Source organism: Amblyomma americanum, chromosome 5, assembly GCF_052857255.1.
Source record: "Amblyomma americanum isolate KBUSLIRL-KWMA chromosome 5, ASM5285725v1, whole genome shotgun sequence".
NCBI lineage: Eukaryota > Metazoa > Arthropoda > Arachnida > Ixodida > Ixodidae > Amblyomma > Amblyomma americanum.
The window spans coordinates 120375906-120395235 of record NC_135501.1 but is presented as its reverse complement, the minus strand read 5'-3'; the positions used below and the strand labels follow the sequence as shown (position 1 = coordinate 120395235).

The window sequence follows — 19330 nt, the reverse complement described above, 5'->3', positions numbered from 1 at the left end:
GTGCGGCAATCAGTGCGAATTGTAGTGTTCTTGTCTTGACTAGGAAGCAAGCGCATTGATTGTCATTGTGAGGTGGAACAGGGAACACAATGTACATCATGTCAGTGCGGATGTATACAAAGACTTTCCTGCGCTCCCCGCGTGTATGAGGCGAAGAAAGATTCCTACCCGGAAATCCCGATTGCCTGAGAGATGTTAGCCTTGCAGATGACCAATATCGGGAAGTAGTCAGTTAAGACATATTGACGCAAACTTGATATTGGCGACCTCAGGCCTATTGCGTTCCACTGTAAGATAGCAGCGCGCCATTTACTTCCTAACGAAAGGTGGGGAGTTGGCCAGTCACTGTGGTTTAAAGTTCCTGAAGAGCTGGACCCTAGGCGTCCAGCACTACTAAGCTAAGACGCTTCGAGCAGTTGACGGTTGCAGAGCCTGTAGGAGAGGTCGAATGGGGTTGACCCCCGTCGTTAAGATCACGAGGGTTTGGTGATCTTGCTCCGGGAGCGTGTCCTCAGCGGCCGATGTGGCCAATGATGGGAGTTTGCGCTGAGGTGTCTCAGGAGCACCTCACGGAAGAAGCGCTACCAAGATTTCGAACCTGATGACATCTTGCTGCCGTTGTCCGTAGACCGCGAGCGGATCACACTGGAACGAGGTGGAACAGGAGGTGGAAGAGGGTTAGGAGGAGGTGCGAGCAGCACGTCGGCGCGACTGTCGTTAGCAGCAGCCTTTCTGGAATTCCTCTTGCGTCAGCCACGTCTCCTGCAAACAATCCCCGCGCCTTCGCAATGCGTCAAATTTTCTCGGACCATTTGCCTTAGCACAGCACGCTCTTCTTTTAGCCACGGGCAATGCCTAGATTAGGCGTCATGGGGACCGTTGCAGTTGGAACACCTTAGAACTTAAGCGGCGCATGTCTCAGCGTCATGTGGCTAAGCAAAACGAGAGCACACACTCGTTATTTCGCAGTCTCCGCTTAGATGGCTAAGTTTCATACATTTCTTGCGTGGTAGGGGCTGAGGCACAATTGGCCTCACAACGTGGCGAAAACCTTCATATGTGGAGGAATGCTGTCGCCTTTGAAGACAATCTTCACACAGCGAGATTTCCCGAGACGTGAAACTCGGTAGATCACGGTCCCTTTATTCCCTGGCTTCACTACTATGGACAGGTCCTCTTTCCTGATAGCTTTGTCGACGTCGTAGATGACGCCAGAATCGCCAAGTGGGATATTTACATGAACTTACATGCCTCCGACTTCAGTGATAGTCTACAGTGATTCGAGCGCAGACGCACGGTGTACGTCAACTGCAACGACGTTTTTGCAGGAGTTCACACCAACGACTTTATTTCGTTTTGCACGAGGGTCTCATGTTTCACAGTCAAAGCTTTCTTCTTTAGCCGCCTCTTGTTGTCAGACCGATGCGCAGGCAGGATGAGAATTGTGATTCGGTTATTGGCCATTTTTCTTCACCGCGGACTGGCTCGACCATTAGCTGGCTCTTAATAGTCTTCTTTTGGTCCTGAAGCTGAGGTGCGTCTTCAATTCGCCTTCAGTACTGTCCTCGCTGAAGTACGTTATGGTACCTCGCTGTCGGAGTCACTCGGAAGGCTACAACGCTTCCTCGAAGAACAGAAGTAGGAAGCCGCCAATCTGGTCGGATGGCCAGGAGGGTCCAGATCCATCGCCGTATGGCGGGGCACGGCGTCCCCTCTACAAGGACGCACTTCTTCGTCTTGTCACCGACAAAAGAAAATAATTGAAGAATTTAGGACACGGTAACGCATTCATCAGTGTCAGGTCGTGGTTTTGAATCTTTCTTCATGACAGTGAGAATGTTATGAAGGAGAGCTCTCCAAGAAGAGGTGGCGTTACCTATCCCGGTGAATCGGGCCTCTTATGTGGTTATGTGCGAGGGATTGAGCGACATTCCCATATATTGGCTGTTAAGCAGTACCGGTGTCTAAGGAACTGCGTTGGGAACTGGGAGGTAATAAGAAGTTGTTGGTTGCGTACTTCACTCGGAAATTGCACAGGGTGTCAAAAATTTTATTAAGAACATTATGTGCCTGAAAAAGACTTTTCGCGCTCAGAGTTCTCAAGCTTAAAACGTGGGCGAAAAAAAAGGAGGCAGATTTCTTTACTCAAGCTTCTTTATTCTCTGCCTAGTCACGCTTTGGTGAGCGCCCATACGTCCTTTCATTCACTGCTCTGTCCTACAAGCTTCCAGGGCACAGGGCTAGGGAGAGAAAAAGAATAAAAGTTCTAAGATCATGCTAATACGCTTTGCTCTTACAGTTCATCACTGGCGTCAACTGTGACTTGCCGGCACATTTTTTCAATCAGTATCTTCGCCTCAAAAAATTCTTTTTTTTTCAACACTACCCGCTGCTCTGCTGTATAGGCAAAAGTTACATGAATCATCTTTCTATTGGTCCGCACGAGAAAAAGCCGACAAATTGCACAGCGTTGTCTTGCAGACTCCATTTATCTGAGGTAGCGCTGTTCAGCTTTTGTCAAGACAGGCTATATAACACCTATCATGTTTATCATTCTTTTAGGTTCATTTCAATTATATGCCTCCCCTTCTAGACTTGAGGTATAAACTGACAATGCTGTGAGTCGTAATGTTACTTCTAGCCGCAACAGATTGTAGAGCAGCCATAGCGCGAATAAGTATTAAATTATTTAATACTTGTTCCCTGGAGCTGTGTGCATGCTCCGAAAAAAACAGTTAACTGATATAGAACACTACGCCCTCCACCCAGCTTTCGAAACCACGTGGACCAAAACTCGCGGGGGGGGGGGGGCAGCCGTATGAAGTTTAGGGGCTAAGTGCGCCTCAAGAAAAACGCAGCCTGATGATCCGATATCTTTCATTAATGTTTGGGATCAGAAACAGTTCGTTATCAGCTACATTAATGATAAAGCAAGGCCGGATTAAATCTATGCGGATGCTTCACGGTAGATTTAAAATTTGAGCTCCTCAGCATGTATGTTGGTGCGGAAGAGACTGCATACACTCAGTGTGGCTAGTGAATTGATGTCTCATATCTGTCTCCCTGCGCAGTAGCGAGGAAGGCAGAGCAATCAATATTGACGCACATATAATTGAAAAACGAAGGTGCACTGTCTTTTTTAATTCGCACTGTGTCTTCCGTGTTTCAACACCCTTTTTTGCAGGTTTTACAGTTTATGGAAAATCGTCTTGATGCCTACCAGGCATCTGCTTCACTCCCGTTGACCAAAAGAGAACATACTTCATCTCCTTTCCGCATTAGAGATGGACTTTGTGCTCCTTGGGTGAGGCTAACTCTGTCTTTTTATATCCAATATAACCAATAACTACGCTAACGTGGGTTACACGGCCTCCCCTGCATGTATCAACTGCCCCTTGTCTCCACCCTCTCCCGATGCACACGCTAAAATTTTTCAGGTGGCTCTTGTACCAAGTGTAGTTCAATGGTAACAAACACAAGCTGCATGCGACTGGCCCATGCAGTGTCCTCCTACGTTGTTCGTATTTAGATCGGACATTGCTGTTCTGCAAGCCGACATATATTGCTGGAGGCGCACCAATACTCTAACGGAGCAAGTGCTTCTGTTTACCAGGCTGCATTAGTTGCCCTAGATAAAGCGCTTCTCGTCCTTTAGTTTTTCACTGGCATGCATAGCCTAAAATGGCATTGTTGTTTGTTTTCGTGACTCTTTTGATTCTCGTCATTATTCAATTTTTGTCCAGCACAAGGCCGAAGAAGTGGCAGCGCCTGGTGCAAGTACTCCGCATCATCAGACATGTCGCACACAAACACTACTTTTTTACACATTGACGTTCTGGAGTTTCAAGAGCTTGTTTAAACTTGGGATTGCCTAAAATCACTGTTACCGAGCCAAACGTGCGCCTGGATACCTTGCGAATCATCTTAATATGATTAATAATCCCATTCTTCGCAAAATACGAAATAAAGAACGATATTGGAAGTGCATTAGAGGTCGACGGCATCGCTCGCCTGGGTATGTGTGCACAAATTCGATGCTGGTGTTTCCCACGATTTTCTTTGATCTTTATTGTATTTTTAGCCATTCAAGTATAGCAAGTCGCCAAATTTTCATCCTTCTGAACTTCGCCTACTACCTCACATTTTTGGAACCCCTCGCTAATTGGAAGTATCACGTCCGTGGGCTCTACCCACTGACATGGGACTGCACGGAACTCTTTTTATGAGGGTGCAAGATTATTTTGCGATATTCAAGACTTTCAGCATCGCAGGCGAGCCTAGTTCTGAAATTTTCTGAGTCGGCAACTTCATTCTAAATATCGAAGGCAAAAAGCGCCTTTAAGAGTTCATTGAATTGATTTTCCCGAGTTCACCAATCATGAAATGGGATCGGTCCAATTTATAACGCAGCAACTACTGAAGAAATTTCCAAATTTTAAGATGTTGAAGATTTTATGGTGATTTCGGCGGTTATTTTATGCACAGCGACGCGAGATTATCAACAGAGCAACGCGGGAAAGACAACTGAACGAGATTTGAAACGTGCATTTATGATAGTATCGCATCTTGCAGGACATCCGCATTTCACGTAGCATTCACAGACCCAGGGCATCAATGAAAATACCACGCAGTGTATAATTAACGTATTTATTTTGTGGACTGTTCACGCATGGCAGGAACAGACTATATTATATTTCATTAACGTTATAGTTACAGCGAGCCCAGACGCAATTTGGTATGGTTTGGTTTATCGCGGTTTAACGTCCCAAAGCGACTCAAGCTATGAGTAACACCGTAATGAAGGGCTCCGGAAATTTCTGCCACCAGGGGTTCTTTTACGTGAACTGACACTGCACAGCAGACGAGCCTTAAGCTTTTTGCCTATATCGAAACGTGACGCCACGGCCGGGATCAAACGCGCTTCTTTCCAGTCAGCATTCGAGCACCAAAAACCACTGAGCGACCGTGGCAGCCGTATACTCCGTGTACACTGATCACGCATGCGGATACGAAGTAAAAAGATTAGCGTTCACTTTAAAGCGGCTAATAAAAGATTGAGCTGGAAGGGACAGGAAACATTTAGCGACGAAATTGAAGTTTTGTCTGTATGTAGATGAAAAAGGCATCGTGACTGGTTGAGCTAGAATAGATTATCAGTAAATATTTTGTGTAATCTGCCACTTTGCGCCATCCATGCGATGATTGCCAATAAAAATGCGAAATACGTCCCTCTGAAGCTAATTTGTTGCAATCGTGGTGGTCGAAGAGTCACGTCCTTGACGTCCATGTGGCTGAACTGTAGCTCCACGGTAGGTGCACTGAAACTAGTGCGATGCGATAAGGATGCAATTAACTCCAAAAAGAATGATCAGAAAAGTTTCTTTATTCACTCTGAAAACATCCGCAACATAAACATCTGCAATTCCTTGATATCGCACTGCACAACGACGCCTTATCCCGTGTGCTGTGCGATGTCAGTGCACGTTAAAGATCCCCAGGTGGTCGAAATTATTCCGGAGCCCTCCACTACAGCACCTCTTTCTTCCTTTCTTCTTTCACTCCCTCCTTTATCCCTTCCCTTACGGTGCGGTTCAGGTGTCCAACGATATATGAGACAGATACTGCTCCATTTCCCTTCCCCAAAAGCAAATTATTAATATTATTATTAATTTTCTCACTAATAGCGCGATTCACTGTAACGAACTAATCGGACAAAGCTCATCAGGAAAATATTGATTTCGCTGCGCCAAGAACGATGTTCATTGTGAAACATACTAGTCACTGTGCTGACAAATATACCATTTTTTACAACTGGTTCGTTGAGTGCTGTCTTCGAATTCTTTTTCCGGGCAGCACAAATATGTTGGCTTTTTCGTATATTCATTTATGTGTATAAAATGAAATAATAAAAAAGCATGTCTTAGTTTTCCCAAGAAAAAGAAACGATGTAGCCCCTATTGATCAGACAACCCGTTTATGATCAAAGATGCTGATATCTCTACTTTTTCATGTTTTCAAGGTAGAAAGAGCAGCAAACACTTGTTTTTAATGTCCCAGCAAATGATTTAGAAGCTCGGATAGGTCTATGTCTGTTATATAATAAACATCACTGGTAAAGTGTAAGCAAAACGGTAGAATATTAGGCAAGTTTATATGGATCATGATGTCAAAGCACCAAACGGACAAGATGAAGAAGAAAGACAGAACAAGTGCTCACTATCAAACGAAAAAAAAATTGATGGGTCCTCGAAGGATAGTCATTATCAAGAAACACGAACTCTGTGTCAACTAGTAACTTTGATGGGGCAGCCACACAGGTAACAGCTGCATTTTTTATTTTAAAAGCCGCCATAATCTCCCGGGCTGTCTCATCTCGGTGTCTCCAGAAAACACGCGTTCGTTCAAAGATTGGTGTGCACAACGACTCTTAACATGTTTTCTCAAGTGAGTGCCTGAACCGTCATTAAGTGACCTAGCATGTTCCCGAGGGCGCACGTTCAGACAGCGCCCCGTCTGACCCGTGTAATGCAGGCCACATGATAAAGGAATGGAGTACACCACCCCACAAGCACAATCAACTAACGGATCGGAATGACTCACGCCACACCCGTTCCTTCTCTCTGGCGGTTTATTATGCCTCTCAATGGCAGTACAGATTCGACCAAGTTTGTTTTTTTGCCAAACACACAATGTCCACGTCATAAGAGCGGGCAATGTTCTTGAGGCTGTGGGAGACAACGGGAACATACGGGACGATTGAGACGTTTTTCCTTTCCTTTCTTGGCTCCTCTCTTTTTGTCGCCTTTCCCCCTTTAGGTTTTCATTCGGCTCCTTTAAAATCTTTTGCGCCGCCGCTGTCAACACAGAGTATCGGAACCCTGCGTTCTTCAGTCTGGTGACCTGTTCGGTGAACGCGCTGATAGTTCAACAGGAACAGTACTTCATCAGGGCCGACTTCAATGCATTCGATGCAATGCCATTTCTAATCAGCTTCGAATGACTCGAAGAAAAATTTAACAACTGCTTGTTATTCCTTCGGGAAAAGACCAGCACACATGGTTACCTTCACAAACCAAAGTGATCCAAAAACTGAATTCGTTCGTTTCTAGGAGCTTCACAAGTGAAAGCTTGCTTGAGCTTCACAAGTGATAGACCGCGGGAGAGAAGGAACGGGTGTGGCGTGAGTCACTCCGATCCGTTAGTTGATTTGGCTTGCGGGGTGGTATACTCCATTCCTTTAACTTGTGGCCTGCATTACACGGGTCAGACGGGGCGCTGTCTGAACGTGCACCCTAGGGAACATGCTACGTCGCTTGATGACGGTTCGGGGACTCACTTGACCAAGACTGTTAAGAGTCATAAGTGCAAACCTCGAACGTGTGTTTTGTGGAGACAGAGAAATAAGGCAGTCCGGGAGATTATAGAGGCTTTAAGAATAAGAAAGGCAGCTGATACCAGTGTGAGTGCGCCATCATTGTCATTACTTGACGTAGAGTTCGCATTTCTTGATAATGACTATGCTTGTAATAGGTCTTGATTTGTAGTGTTGCGTCACGTGCTCTTCTTTTTTGGCTCGAGCGGAGCAATCATGATCCGGACTGCGCATATCATGTCCTTTTGTTTTTCTATTTCCTCTTTTGTATATATTTCGTGTCCCAATAAATTTTTTCGGTTGATAGTGAGCACTTGTTCTGCCCTTCTTCTTCATCCTAGCTCGTTAAGTGTAAGATATATGCATAAGAAGCAGCGGTGAAGCAAAGCTTCAATTACTTTTGCGTAAAGAGTATGTAAGCACGGTCACAACTTCAGTGTTTCAAATATTTTCCAATGTGCTGCTTACCTTTGTTGTTTGAAGCAATGCTGCTACGCTATGTCTTTTTACTTATATTGGCTGACACTCGTTTTCTTTTCTCGCCTGTGTTCATTACTTTCTCCGCGGCTGCAAAATTTTGAGAGGATACATAAGTATCGCCGTAAAAGTATAACTCGACAGCATTAATGGGTTGATGCCCATATACGCGGAGTTAGCCCTTCAGTACTCTACATCCATAAATCGGTGCGAGTCTTCATACAAATCCTAGCGCAGTGGTGCAGCGATTAAGTTATACGCCATTGCACCGACATGTGGCTGTTTCAAACACAGCCAGCTGTGGGCCTTATGAGAACAAGGTTTCTCTTCGCAAGCAACCTCCCGCGTCTGATCATTAATTCAAGTGTCCCGATGGGCACAGGAACTTTAACCCTATCGACTTGATATGTCAGCATGTTGCTTGGTTTCCAAGTGAAGATGTGGTTTCGTATGACACCACGGCGCCTTTGTCACTTCGGAGGTAAATGTGAAGGTTTACAAGTTAACAACGTGTGATGAATCTCTCCTGTTCCTTCCATGAGTGATAATCACGTTATACCACAGACTACAACTAAAGATGTAGCTGACTGTATAAATTATCACATTGCTGCTGCCATTTGTGCAGCGTATACACGGCGGATACTTAAGCTCCAAATTCCGGCACCACTTGAGAGATGCGATGGGATCCGCGTAGCAAACAACAAATTGGCGACCAGAAAATCAGAAGATTTCTTTCCCTACTCGAAAAGCACGGCGTGCATGAAAAGGCCGCATTTCTTCACTAAAATAATATACTTCTCGACGCACATCTTCATGCTTCTAAGCACTGCCGTCGAACACTCCGCGATGACTAACTGTCGTCCCGTTCCGTATGAAAAATGACGGGTGACGAGCAACGACTGCTAGAATGTACGGATACTGCTGTCGAAACAGCTGGCCTTTTTTTCGAAGTGCAATTGCCGCAGCCGGGTTCCATCCTGCGCCTCTCGGGTCAGAAGCCGAGTGTCATAACCACCGAAATTCCGCGGCTGCCAACAAGGAATAGGCGCTTGGGAAGACATGTCATGTGACAGTGCACGGGGAGAGCTGTTGCCGAGAAATTTCAGGGGGAATTTTAATAAAGGGGGCAGAATTTGCAATCGTGGAAGAAGTCTATATTCTAACGGACAAAGTTAGAGCCCTGTTTTGAATGAGTCTTCAGGTCGCAGTTCGGTAACGCGATAGAGCATTTTTGTTCACATGACCACTCATTTTCAATTTTCCCCATTTCTGCAGTTTTTATTTGTGGCCTCTAAGAAGCCAGGCCGGGCAGGTGATTTTTCATTCGACTGCGCCTTGCTGGGCGACAACGTTTTTTTACGTTTTGCTTTCATTCCTTTCACTGCCAATCAATTTGTCCTTTCTGAAATATACCAGCAATCCATTGTCGGCGGCCCTCCTATTCGAATTTTCTTTTCCCTGTCATTAGTTCTGCTTCAAGCATGACAAGGCTGTCGACTCTTTCTTTACGACTGTTCAAATCTATCAATTTTATCGATGCCTCAAAACGCGAAATTATGAACAATCCAGGCCGCTTCAGGGCAACCAACGAAGTTCTGTATATTCCAAAGAACAGCGCTTCAATTTAGGAATCTTTTTTTTTGTCAGTGGCATGATGGAGTATTTTTTGTGTTCTCACGAATCTGTCAGCACGTAGTTATCGCGCAAGTTTAGCGCCCTTGGTGGCGTTCACTTCTCGAACTAACCACGCTAAGCAGCAGCCATGTTCGCGTGACCCCGCAGCATTGACACTTGGCGCTGCTTGTGGAAGCGACAGATTTGTGTGCAAAGGTGACGTCGTTCATTTTGTTTTAGTGCGGACATAGATTGCTGCTGCTCCCTCCCTGGACTATCGATAGGTGACCATTTGCAACTTTCGTTTCCGCCGTTGCCGAAGAGCGACGCTCCTTCCAGGACCTCTCTAAAGGTACAGAGCGTCTTCTCAACAATTGCGTGCAACCAGCCGTCTAGCGGACACAGTTCTCCGAAAACCGGCCCGGGGATTCACCTTGGCACTGCGCTGCGGAGCAGACCAAAGCACTGCGCGCGATCAATTTATTTTTGTTTGCTGAAGGAAAATTTTAGCGTGAAGAGTTGTGTAACGTTGCGTACTCATTTTTGGCAATGTAGCGAACAAACATCATGTTCTATATATTATATTCTCCTGCTATTCGACTACATATTTTCATATTTTCGTGAATTTTTGTGCAACTCTGTCATGTTTAGCAAATAAGAGATTTTTTGTATTGCCAGCAAGATATATAGTTTTTTTGCATCACTTCAGAAGAATTTTATTAGCTCCACTATATGATGTTCGGCTGTAAAGAAAAAGTTTTTAATTAATAGGAAAAAAACATATGCACACAGCACAAAAATCACCAGTTTTCCTCTGCTTAAACGAGTTTATTGCGCAAAGAGAGAGAGGTTGGCTCAAGAAAGAAACTAGAGCACATAGAAATTGATTTAAGTTGTATGCATAGATGGAAGCAGAGCTCTGATAATATTCAAACGCCATCTTGACCGCAGTAAAGAACACTTCTTAATAATATTTCTGGGAACTATTTCTGGGTAATTTTGTCGCTTCGCTTTCGTATACACTGACTGCAGTGCATGGATGCGGTATGTGCATGGTAGAAAACAGTATTCATTGCGTAATAGCGTGCGAATTACTTAATACAAGTAAACAAAGGCGGCCTCAAAGCGAGCCTTTGAGGGACAAGCCATGAATTGGTGACCTTTAAAAGCGCTGTTTGCCTTCACTGAATTTCCGTTGTCATTTATTCTACAGATGGGGCTTTTTGATTTCCGTCAGCGGGTCAAAAAACGGAACATGCGCAGGCTTAGTATGTGGGGAAAAATAACGCAGATGGCCTTTTTAAAGGAAATTTTGGCTTTCAGCCAGAACACGAAAACAGCAATTTCCTGCCAATTTGAAACATCTGGAATGCTAGTAGGCAGTAATAAATATCCGCGTCATTTCCAACGTAGCTTCAGTAAATTTTGACGCACACTACTATATTCTTTCATGTGTTCATGAGCTCAACATAGTCAATCCGAAAGGCACCAATCGCTGCTAACATATGTTCAGGTGAGTTCAAAATTTGATTAAGCGATGGACATAGTTAAGGTTCAACTGTGCACAGGAAAGTGCCGCATCGATTCGTGTAAACGTAATGTACTTTTGTGTTTTCCTAACGGGCTGCCGGCTCGTGTTTTGCATATTTGAATTATGGAACGTAATGTAAGAGGCTCCTAGAGCGAAAGCGGTTTCTAAAAGGTAAATCTAGAGCAAGATCTTGCGGTGTTTGTGGGTTTGTGCCAAGTGAAATAAATAAACAAAAATTAAACTCTGCTACAAGGATTGGAACCCGCGGCGACGCCAAGAGATCAGCTTCGCTGACCACTGCGCGAAAGCACTGGGCTATCGCCGCAGCCGAACACGCATATTGTTGAACTGCAAAACGGCCTCGCACTGTGCATTGCACATTGTGTGCTTCATCAACTAATACTACTATTAAACGAATATTCGCGCTTTAAAATATGGGGCGATAGGGACAGAGAGATGTGCGCTGCTTGTGCTGGCGTGGACAACGTTGTGGAAGAAACACGGCACGGGAGCATAGGCCGTCGGGGCACATTGGTGTATATAGGCATTCACAATGGAAAAGTTCAAGACGGGCTTGACTGGCGCCTTGGGTGTGTGGACACCTCAAATGACCTTTCTGGTACGTGGCGCTGGAGTCCACCTGAAAAAAAAAACTGTTCTTGCGCATAATATTTAGTGCGTAGCAATGGTAAACTGCTAACCATTTTTTTTTTTATTTCCATCTTCCGAAGCATAGCGATTTTCTTTTTCGCTTTGTCGGCTAGGCAATGAGGAAGAGCGTTTCGCATATACATGTAAATAATGACTGAACGAGGATAATGAGTCTCATTCGTGAAGACCGGTTTAGGGATGTAGCTATGGGGGGAGCGAATTTCTGTTAGTGAAAAGAGAGTATTGAAGGTGTGTTGGCTTTCGGAAAAACACCCTTAAGTGATACAAAAGTTATTTCATCAACTGGCTGCAGATCATAGGCATTCGGTGTTCCAGGTCACTACTTTACTAGGTTACGTTCGGTTATCCAGAGGTGTGCATTTGCTGCCTGATTTTTGGTTCTACTGCGTTAAAAAGATGTTACAAGCGTGCCAATAACAACGTACATATTCATACACGATGATGACACAGCATAATATTTTGCAGCTCAAATTTTGGTTTTCTAGCAAGAAACTAGCAATTGTCCATTTCATATAAATGAATCTCTGAGAATCAATTAGAAACTTTAAGGAGATGAGATATAAGTATTTAATCTAAAAAACGTTAATAATTGTTAAGATATATAAAAAATCCTGGCTGAATCCATTCAACGTGAAACTTGCGTTAATAAGTTTCATGGTGTTTCCCGTGAAGCAAACTTAGTCTGCTAGAGTGATGTTCAACATGTGAAAAACTATAAGAGCACAAGATCCTCAGAGATTACTGTTGTTTTAGAATCTCCATTGCTTCATAGAAAAAAGAAATGGTTTCACCATATCACCTAATATATCCAGACATACAGTGCTGTTTATCTGGTGTGGGAGCTGTGCCAGAAACGAATAACAGCCCGCTAAATGTACAAAGAACACACACTGCATATTTGGGAGTGCGAGCTATAGTAAACATCCTGCGCCACGCTTTTAAAAAAAGTAATATAATAACAAATAAACCAAGGAAAAAAGCGAAACGGCAGCTGTGCAACAGCATACCGAGCTGAATGAACTCGCCTTTTCTAAATATACCTTCAAAAAGAACACGGATAAATCGCGTCGTATTGAACTTACCGCAATTCAAAAGGCGAACAGGTTGTTGTGTACAAAAGCCACATTTATATATTGCCGACTTCTTAGCGACCAGACTGCCATCGCTCTTGTTCTAAATGAATCCACATGCTTATCAATAATTAAAATGAAAATGGTCACATATTTGCTGTTATATTAGTAATTGTTTTTTTTAGTTTAGAACGGTGGCTCGCGCTTTACAACCTTTGCCTGTGAAGTTCCGTGATTGAGTCCATTAAAAAAATGCGTTTAAGATCGAAATCATTTGTGCAGCACGCCTTCGAAATAGACTGACTCCCTTGCAGTCTATACACAGCTTCCAACGCTTCTTAATGCCTTGGAAAGTGTTGAAAAACGCTTCTGTTCTTCAGCTCCTTAGTCGTGGCGTCATGAATGGCCTCCACCTTCCCCATCCAGCAAACTTCTAGGCGTCTCTTCACACGAGAAAACAGAAAAAAATCGCATAGGGAGAGGTCAGGCGAGTATGGTGGATGGAGAACTACAGCAATGCTGTGCTTGGCGAGAAATTTCGTCACGCTGAGAGCACTGTGTGGCCTTGCGTTATTATGGAGAAGGCTCCATTGTCCAGATGCTCATAAGTCAGGGAGACGACGTCGCAGTACATGCCGCATGTGTTGGAGCAGCCGGATATAAAACTCCAGGTTCACTGCATGCCCTGGTGGAACGAACTCGTGATGTATGACACTTCTGGCATCGAAAAAAAACTGTCAGCATCGTCTTTGTTTTGGTCTTCTGTCGCTGCACCTTTTTCGATACCGGAGAGCTGGTGGACTGCCAATCGCCGCTATGCAAATTTTTTGAGGATCGTAGGGATAACACAATGTTTTGTCTTCAGCAATGATGCTGTCGACGAATGCAGCATCTTTGTCTGCCGCGGTGAGCAAATCAGCGCTCACTGATGCCCGCGTGTCCTTATGGTCCTGTGTGAGGGAGTGCGGCACAAGTGTGGCATGCAGTGCTGTGCGATTTCAGTGCATGTAAAGATCCCCAGATGATCGAAGTTATTCCGGAACCCTCCACTACGGAACCTCTCCCTTTCTTCTTTCACTCCCTCCTTTATCCCTTTTCTTACAGCGGGATTGAGGTGACCACCAAATATGAGACCGATACTGCGCCACTTCCTTTCCCCAAAAAACAATTATTATTATTTTTATTTTGTTTCCCAAAGTTCGCACGCAAAATTTGGTGGAATGTTGTCTTAATAATGTCGAGAGCATTTGATAGCAGGCGGACTGTAATGATGCGGTCTTGCTGTACGATCTCCCTGATCCGAGCCACGTTGTTTACATTCCGAGAGGCTGATGGGCGCCGATGCCTTGTGTCATGTTGCACCGACGTTCTCCCCGAAACGAACCTCTTGTGCCACTCGAAACCTCGTGCGCATGATAATGTCTCGTTGCCATTAGCATCACGAATGAGCTCATAAGTTTGTGTGGCTGTCTTGCCAAAATTCACACAGAATTTTATGTTTACACTCTCTAGGAGGTGGACGTCCATCTCTCCACATTCACTCAGAGTAGAATTCGCCGACGGCTAGTGACAACGTACATTTTTACATATAGCGTCATCTAGCGGCTGCCACAGCAATCAACATAAATAGCTCAGGTTAGCCCGAAAAGGTGGTGCTACATATACGCACCAACATTTCCTTTGAGGAATCATTTCTAGAAAAGAAAATGAATCAGTCTTGAAACCTTAAGGACAATTGTTTACCACTGAATGCTGCTGCCTTCCGTTCGGCTCATGTATTAATTTCTGTTTTGCGCTTGGGTGCTCTGTATTTGGAAAGGATTGGAGTAAACTTATTTCCGCTTTTTGAGCCATATTCTTCTCTATTTATCACCCTCTTGGGAGATCTTGTTTTGTACTTTGTATGTGAACAAACTTTCATTATTTTTAAAAGCTAAAATGCCTCTCTCGGGACTCGTCTCCAGAGGACAGCGCAAACGAAACTGCACACTGTTGCTTGTTCTACGGTTCAAGTGGAACCCCTTACTAATGGCCTGTGCAGGCAGTGCTGTTGCGACTCGGGTAGCATGGCCGATCATCCTCGTCCCCATCTCCGGTCCGGCCATGCTACCCGCGTCGCAGCAACAACAGCAACTGAGAGTACTTCCCAGTGAAAGAGTCTCGTTGAGAGGATCTACTCGATGTGAGGGACTCTCAGTTGCTGTGGGTGTAAGTAATGTAAATAGTTGTATAAAGTTTTCCTTGCCATCCTCCTAACTCAGTCGCCGATCATCCTCGTCCGAACTCCGGTCCGGCCATGCTACCCGAGTCGCAACAGTGCTTAATACAAATTTCGACGGCTTACAGTGCTTTTTGTTAGTAGGCAAATGCCGGAAATGCGTTTGACTTGAACGGCGGAAGCAATAGGCAGTGTGGCAAATCATGGTAACGTTAAGCTTACATAAGTACAAGGTTAGAATGCAAATGCGGTAGGCGTGATAAAAATCGCATAAAAACGAAGAGGACCCGATTCAGGCTGCAGTGCATTATTTAGCTTGTGTCGGGGCATGACAGATCAATATTCAACATTGCTACATGCACTTTCTCGTGTTTTATCATGTAAAACTTCTCAATATTTAACGTTTCATTACGAAGTGATTGCTTACTGACAAATATACAATTCGACTTGCAGAAATTGCCTGACCGTCAGACCACTGATCTGCGATCTTTATGGAAAAACACGTTCTTCGTACACAGTCAATACACGATGATTCCAAAGCTCACACACTTTATAACTACACAGCTCCAGAAAGGCTCGTGATTGTTCCTTGAACAAGCTGCACATGTTCATCGCTTTATATCAAACAAATGATGCTAACTTAAGCACCAAATAGACGAAAAAATCTTCCAAATTTTGAGTATGCACCTATTTTGCACCCGCACTTCAGTTAAGTAGCCCAAAATATAGAAATGAAACAGAACCGTGAAGTCAGGTTCGCCTCCAAAGATTATTCATTCGTCATATGAATCAATGAAATGAAAAAAAAGCAATCCGCACTGCCATATAAAGTACAAGTTGGGCTTTTACAGTTATTTTTTGCTAAACCGTAGCGCATCATTATACAACGGGGAAAGAGGTATGTTTAGAGCTCTTAGCTGTAGATCTCTTGGTCGTCTCTATGCTGACGCGCTATTGTTTCGCGCTGCCAACATTTGCTCGCCGCCGTAACGTCGGTAGAATTGGGCAGTTTCTCAGTTTCCTGTTCACATTGTCATCGGCACTCAAATAACGGCATACGCTAGCAAATCTCGTATCGCAGGACACAACGACAAGTTTTGTGCGTACCCCGCTCGAACACTGACACCGAAACCTTGGCTTCGTGCACAGCAGGTTGTGAACCTGTCATCGTACAAGTCCACTGAGACGGGGACTGAAGTGCTGCGCCGTGGTCTTAATCTCAACACGAAGTCCCCGCCAAATCCAAGAAACGGGGATTCCGTCGATGCGGTGAAGCGACTGCAGTCTGAGCAGCGGGACGTGGTTCACACCATAGCCGTCGATGTATATCAGGGTGGCGGAAACGAGGACCTAGAAGTCGATTGTGTTTCTTCTAGAAGAATGTCATTGACAGCCTACGATAGAAAAAAAATTGCCGTTTTCCCAGCTGGCAAAGCCAATTCTCCCTTGGTGCTTGACAGGAGTACAATAAGATGTTGCTGCTAATGAGAGAACAAGTTACACGCCTCTGCTGCACGATCCAATAGAACAAGAGTCCCTACTATCGACTCCTTTGTAGGAAGCGGTCAGCGCCAACAATATATAGTCTCGTGGTGGTGACTGCAATCCAGCGAGTGAAGACGACGAAGATGGCGTCTAAAAAAAAACATTATTTGGGCTGACTTGCTCCCACATTGGTCTGAATCACTCGTCGGCAGAGTGCGACAAGCGTGCTCGGCGCAGAGACGTGCTAACCAGGCTGGTTAACTAATACTGAATAGTTAAATTTTAAACATTACCTATAAGCTTATCTATTGAGGGGCGCGTTTACCACTGTAGCATATATATATATATATATATATATATATATATATATATATATATATATATATATATATATATATATATATATATATATATATATATATATATATATATATATATATATATATATATAGATATATATATATATATATATATATATGCTACCGTGGTCAACGCGCCCCTCAATAGATAAATGTTATAGGTATATATATATATATATATATATATATATATATATATATATATATATATATATATAACACTTCAATATCATAGAACAAAGTGAGCGGCTCTCAAACATTTTTCCATTGTTCCCCCAGGTAACATACAGAAGGCCAAAAAATTTACAAAATCACCTTGTGCACTCAACGGTTAATAAAACGAGGCTGGTGGGTTGCACACCTTGCGGAAAGAGCAGATGCTAAGTTTGCAAACACATGCAAACCACAGCACTGACCAACAGTACCCATTCATATTTCAAACATGTTAACCGAGAGGACTTAAACTGCGATTCCAGTAATGGTGTTTACATGCTCGAGTGTGGCGAATGTCAGATGCAATACATTGGCCAAACAGACATTTCCTTCCGATTAAGTTTTAATAACCACCGCTCACATACTAAATCTCTCCCTGGCCTCCCACTTTCGAGACACCTCCGCGAAAAAGGCCACGAGTTTGATAAACTTAAAGTAACGATATTGCATAGTAGCTTTAAAAACACCCGGGAGCGCGAACAACGCGAATCATACTTTATTTTGAAATTTAACACAGCGCAAAAGGACATCAATGAAAACCATGGCACCCTATCGTCTCTTTCGATGGCAGAAAACAAAGAAAATTTCAACCCTAATAGACAAAGTACCACCACTGACTGAGTCGTCTGGGGACATACCCCTGTTGCATGTCAGTATCGGCTTGTTTCCATCTGCCCTTCAATTCATTCTTTAATCCCGCTAAGGCCATATGTCCCCTTCTCTTTCTTCTTTTTTTGTGATTATATATATTTTTATTTTTTGAAATTTCTCTGTGCTCTATGTCTTGTTTTTTTGCATTCCTGCCAACAAGGCTTTCCATCTGCTCCTCCTATGGGAAGCTCATCTGGTTTTAGCGGCTCGCGTGTCACCATGTGGAGCCACTTTGGGCGGTCTCAACCTGTCCGCCTCGTCCGGGCCATCTTTCGGAGCCGCTCGGGGCCGCACATACGCGGACAGAGGCATACCGAAACCCACAATTGGCGGACGCATCCCTTCTTTTGTTAAGCCCCACCACGTTTCTTCTTTGCTTTCCCTTTTTTCTCTGCTTTTGCTTCTCTCTCTCTCTCTCTTTCTTTTTTCTTTTTTCTTGTCGCAGTAGCCGCGTGCTCACCCAGCCTGATGAAGGCCAAATTCTAGAGGCCCGTGTACTGTGCGATATCAGTGCACGTTAAAGAACCTCAGGTGGTCGAAATTTCCGGAGCCCTTCACTACAGCGTCTCTCATAGCCTGAGTCGCTTTGGGACGTTAAACCCTCATACACCATATTGTCACGAAGTAGTAACTGCAATCCGGGAAGCAGGACAACAGCGAAAATGACGTCTAAACAAAACTGTATTTGGGCTGACTTACTCCCACAATGGACAAAATCACACGGCGGCGGCTTAGCAACAAGCTTGCTCGGCGTTCGTCAACCAGAATGCCCGCCGCTGTCGGCCGTGCTCAATTTAAAGCGAATAGCGAACTTTCGAGATAAAGCGTGCAAAGTTCCAACAACATTCTGGAACAAGGTAGAATCGCCTCCGCCTAGATGCGATCAATCGAGATAAATGTGGTCGCGTCTTGCATCCATAAAGTTGTAAAGCGGAGTGGCGGCAGCTTTGAAGAATGAACAAACAAACACTACAAAGCTTCGGGGCAATATGATCTTCACAAAGTGCACAAGCCTGGTGTTTTTCTTAAGCCGATCGTTGGCATCACAAGGTCGCCGCATTACCGGCTATTGGGCTACCTCCGCAAAGTGTTCAGCCACCTAGCTGGAGAGACTTCAACGCACATTGGGAACTCAGCCACGTTTGTAGACAAACTAAATTGTGTTCCTCTTCATGCTGTCTTTCGATATAACGTCGCTCTCAACAGTGTACCGGTGGATCTGACTTAAGCATCATGCAAAAAAGTTGTGCAGAAAGATGACAACCTTCCCAACCGCCCTCCCTTTGGCGTCGCACAACTCTGTGATCAACCTCGTTTTTGCCATTGCAGCAAATATTTCTCCTATGGCGACAACTTCAACAAGATGAACAAAGGAAACTTGGAGAAGTTTCTCCAAGTTTCCTGTGTTCGTCCTGTTAGCGCACGCTATTCAATTGAAATGTACCAACTAGCCCGTCAGAAAGTTCTACTTCTACCAGATGACGCACGGTACAGCCATGAAGGCCAACTTAGCCATGAAGCCACAACAGCCAACTTAGGGTTGGAATTCCTGAAAACTATATCCAACATTTCTGGGAAAAAATTCTGAAATTTGAATAATTGTAAGGTACTGTTCAAAATAACTTTGGAGATCGAAAAAAAACGTGAATAGTAAAAAAATGTAAGCCT

General features: G+C 44.2%; 1 protein-coding gene across 4 annotated transcripts in view; it reads left to right on the top strand.

The window, feature by feature from the left end:
- The window catches only part of LOC144132634 (arylsulfatase B-like), a 42562-nt gene extending 36117 nt beyond the window's left edge, over window positions 1–6445 (top strand). For 2 of the 4 annotated variants that reach the window (XM_077665183.1, XM_077665184.1), the window contains 2 exons: window positions 3185–3304; window positions 3744–6445. In XM_077665183.1, coding sequence (XP_077521309.1) covers window positions 3185–3304; window positions 3744–3875 — 252 coding nt within the window. In that variant the 3' untranslated portion in view covers window positions 3876–6445. The remainder of the gene's footprint in view (window positions 1–3184; window positions 3305–3743) is intronic. The other 2 variants (XM_077665182.1, XM_077665181.1) reach the window with 1 other exon arrangement.
- Window positions 6446–19330: the final 12885 nt, after the last annotated feature.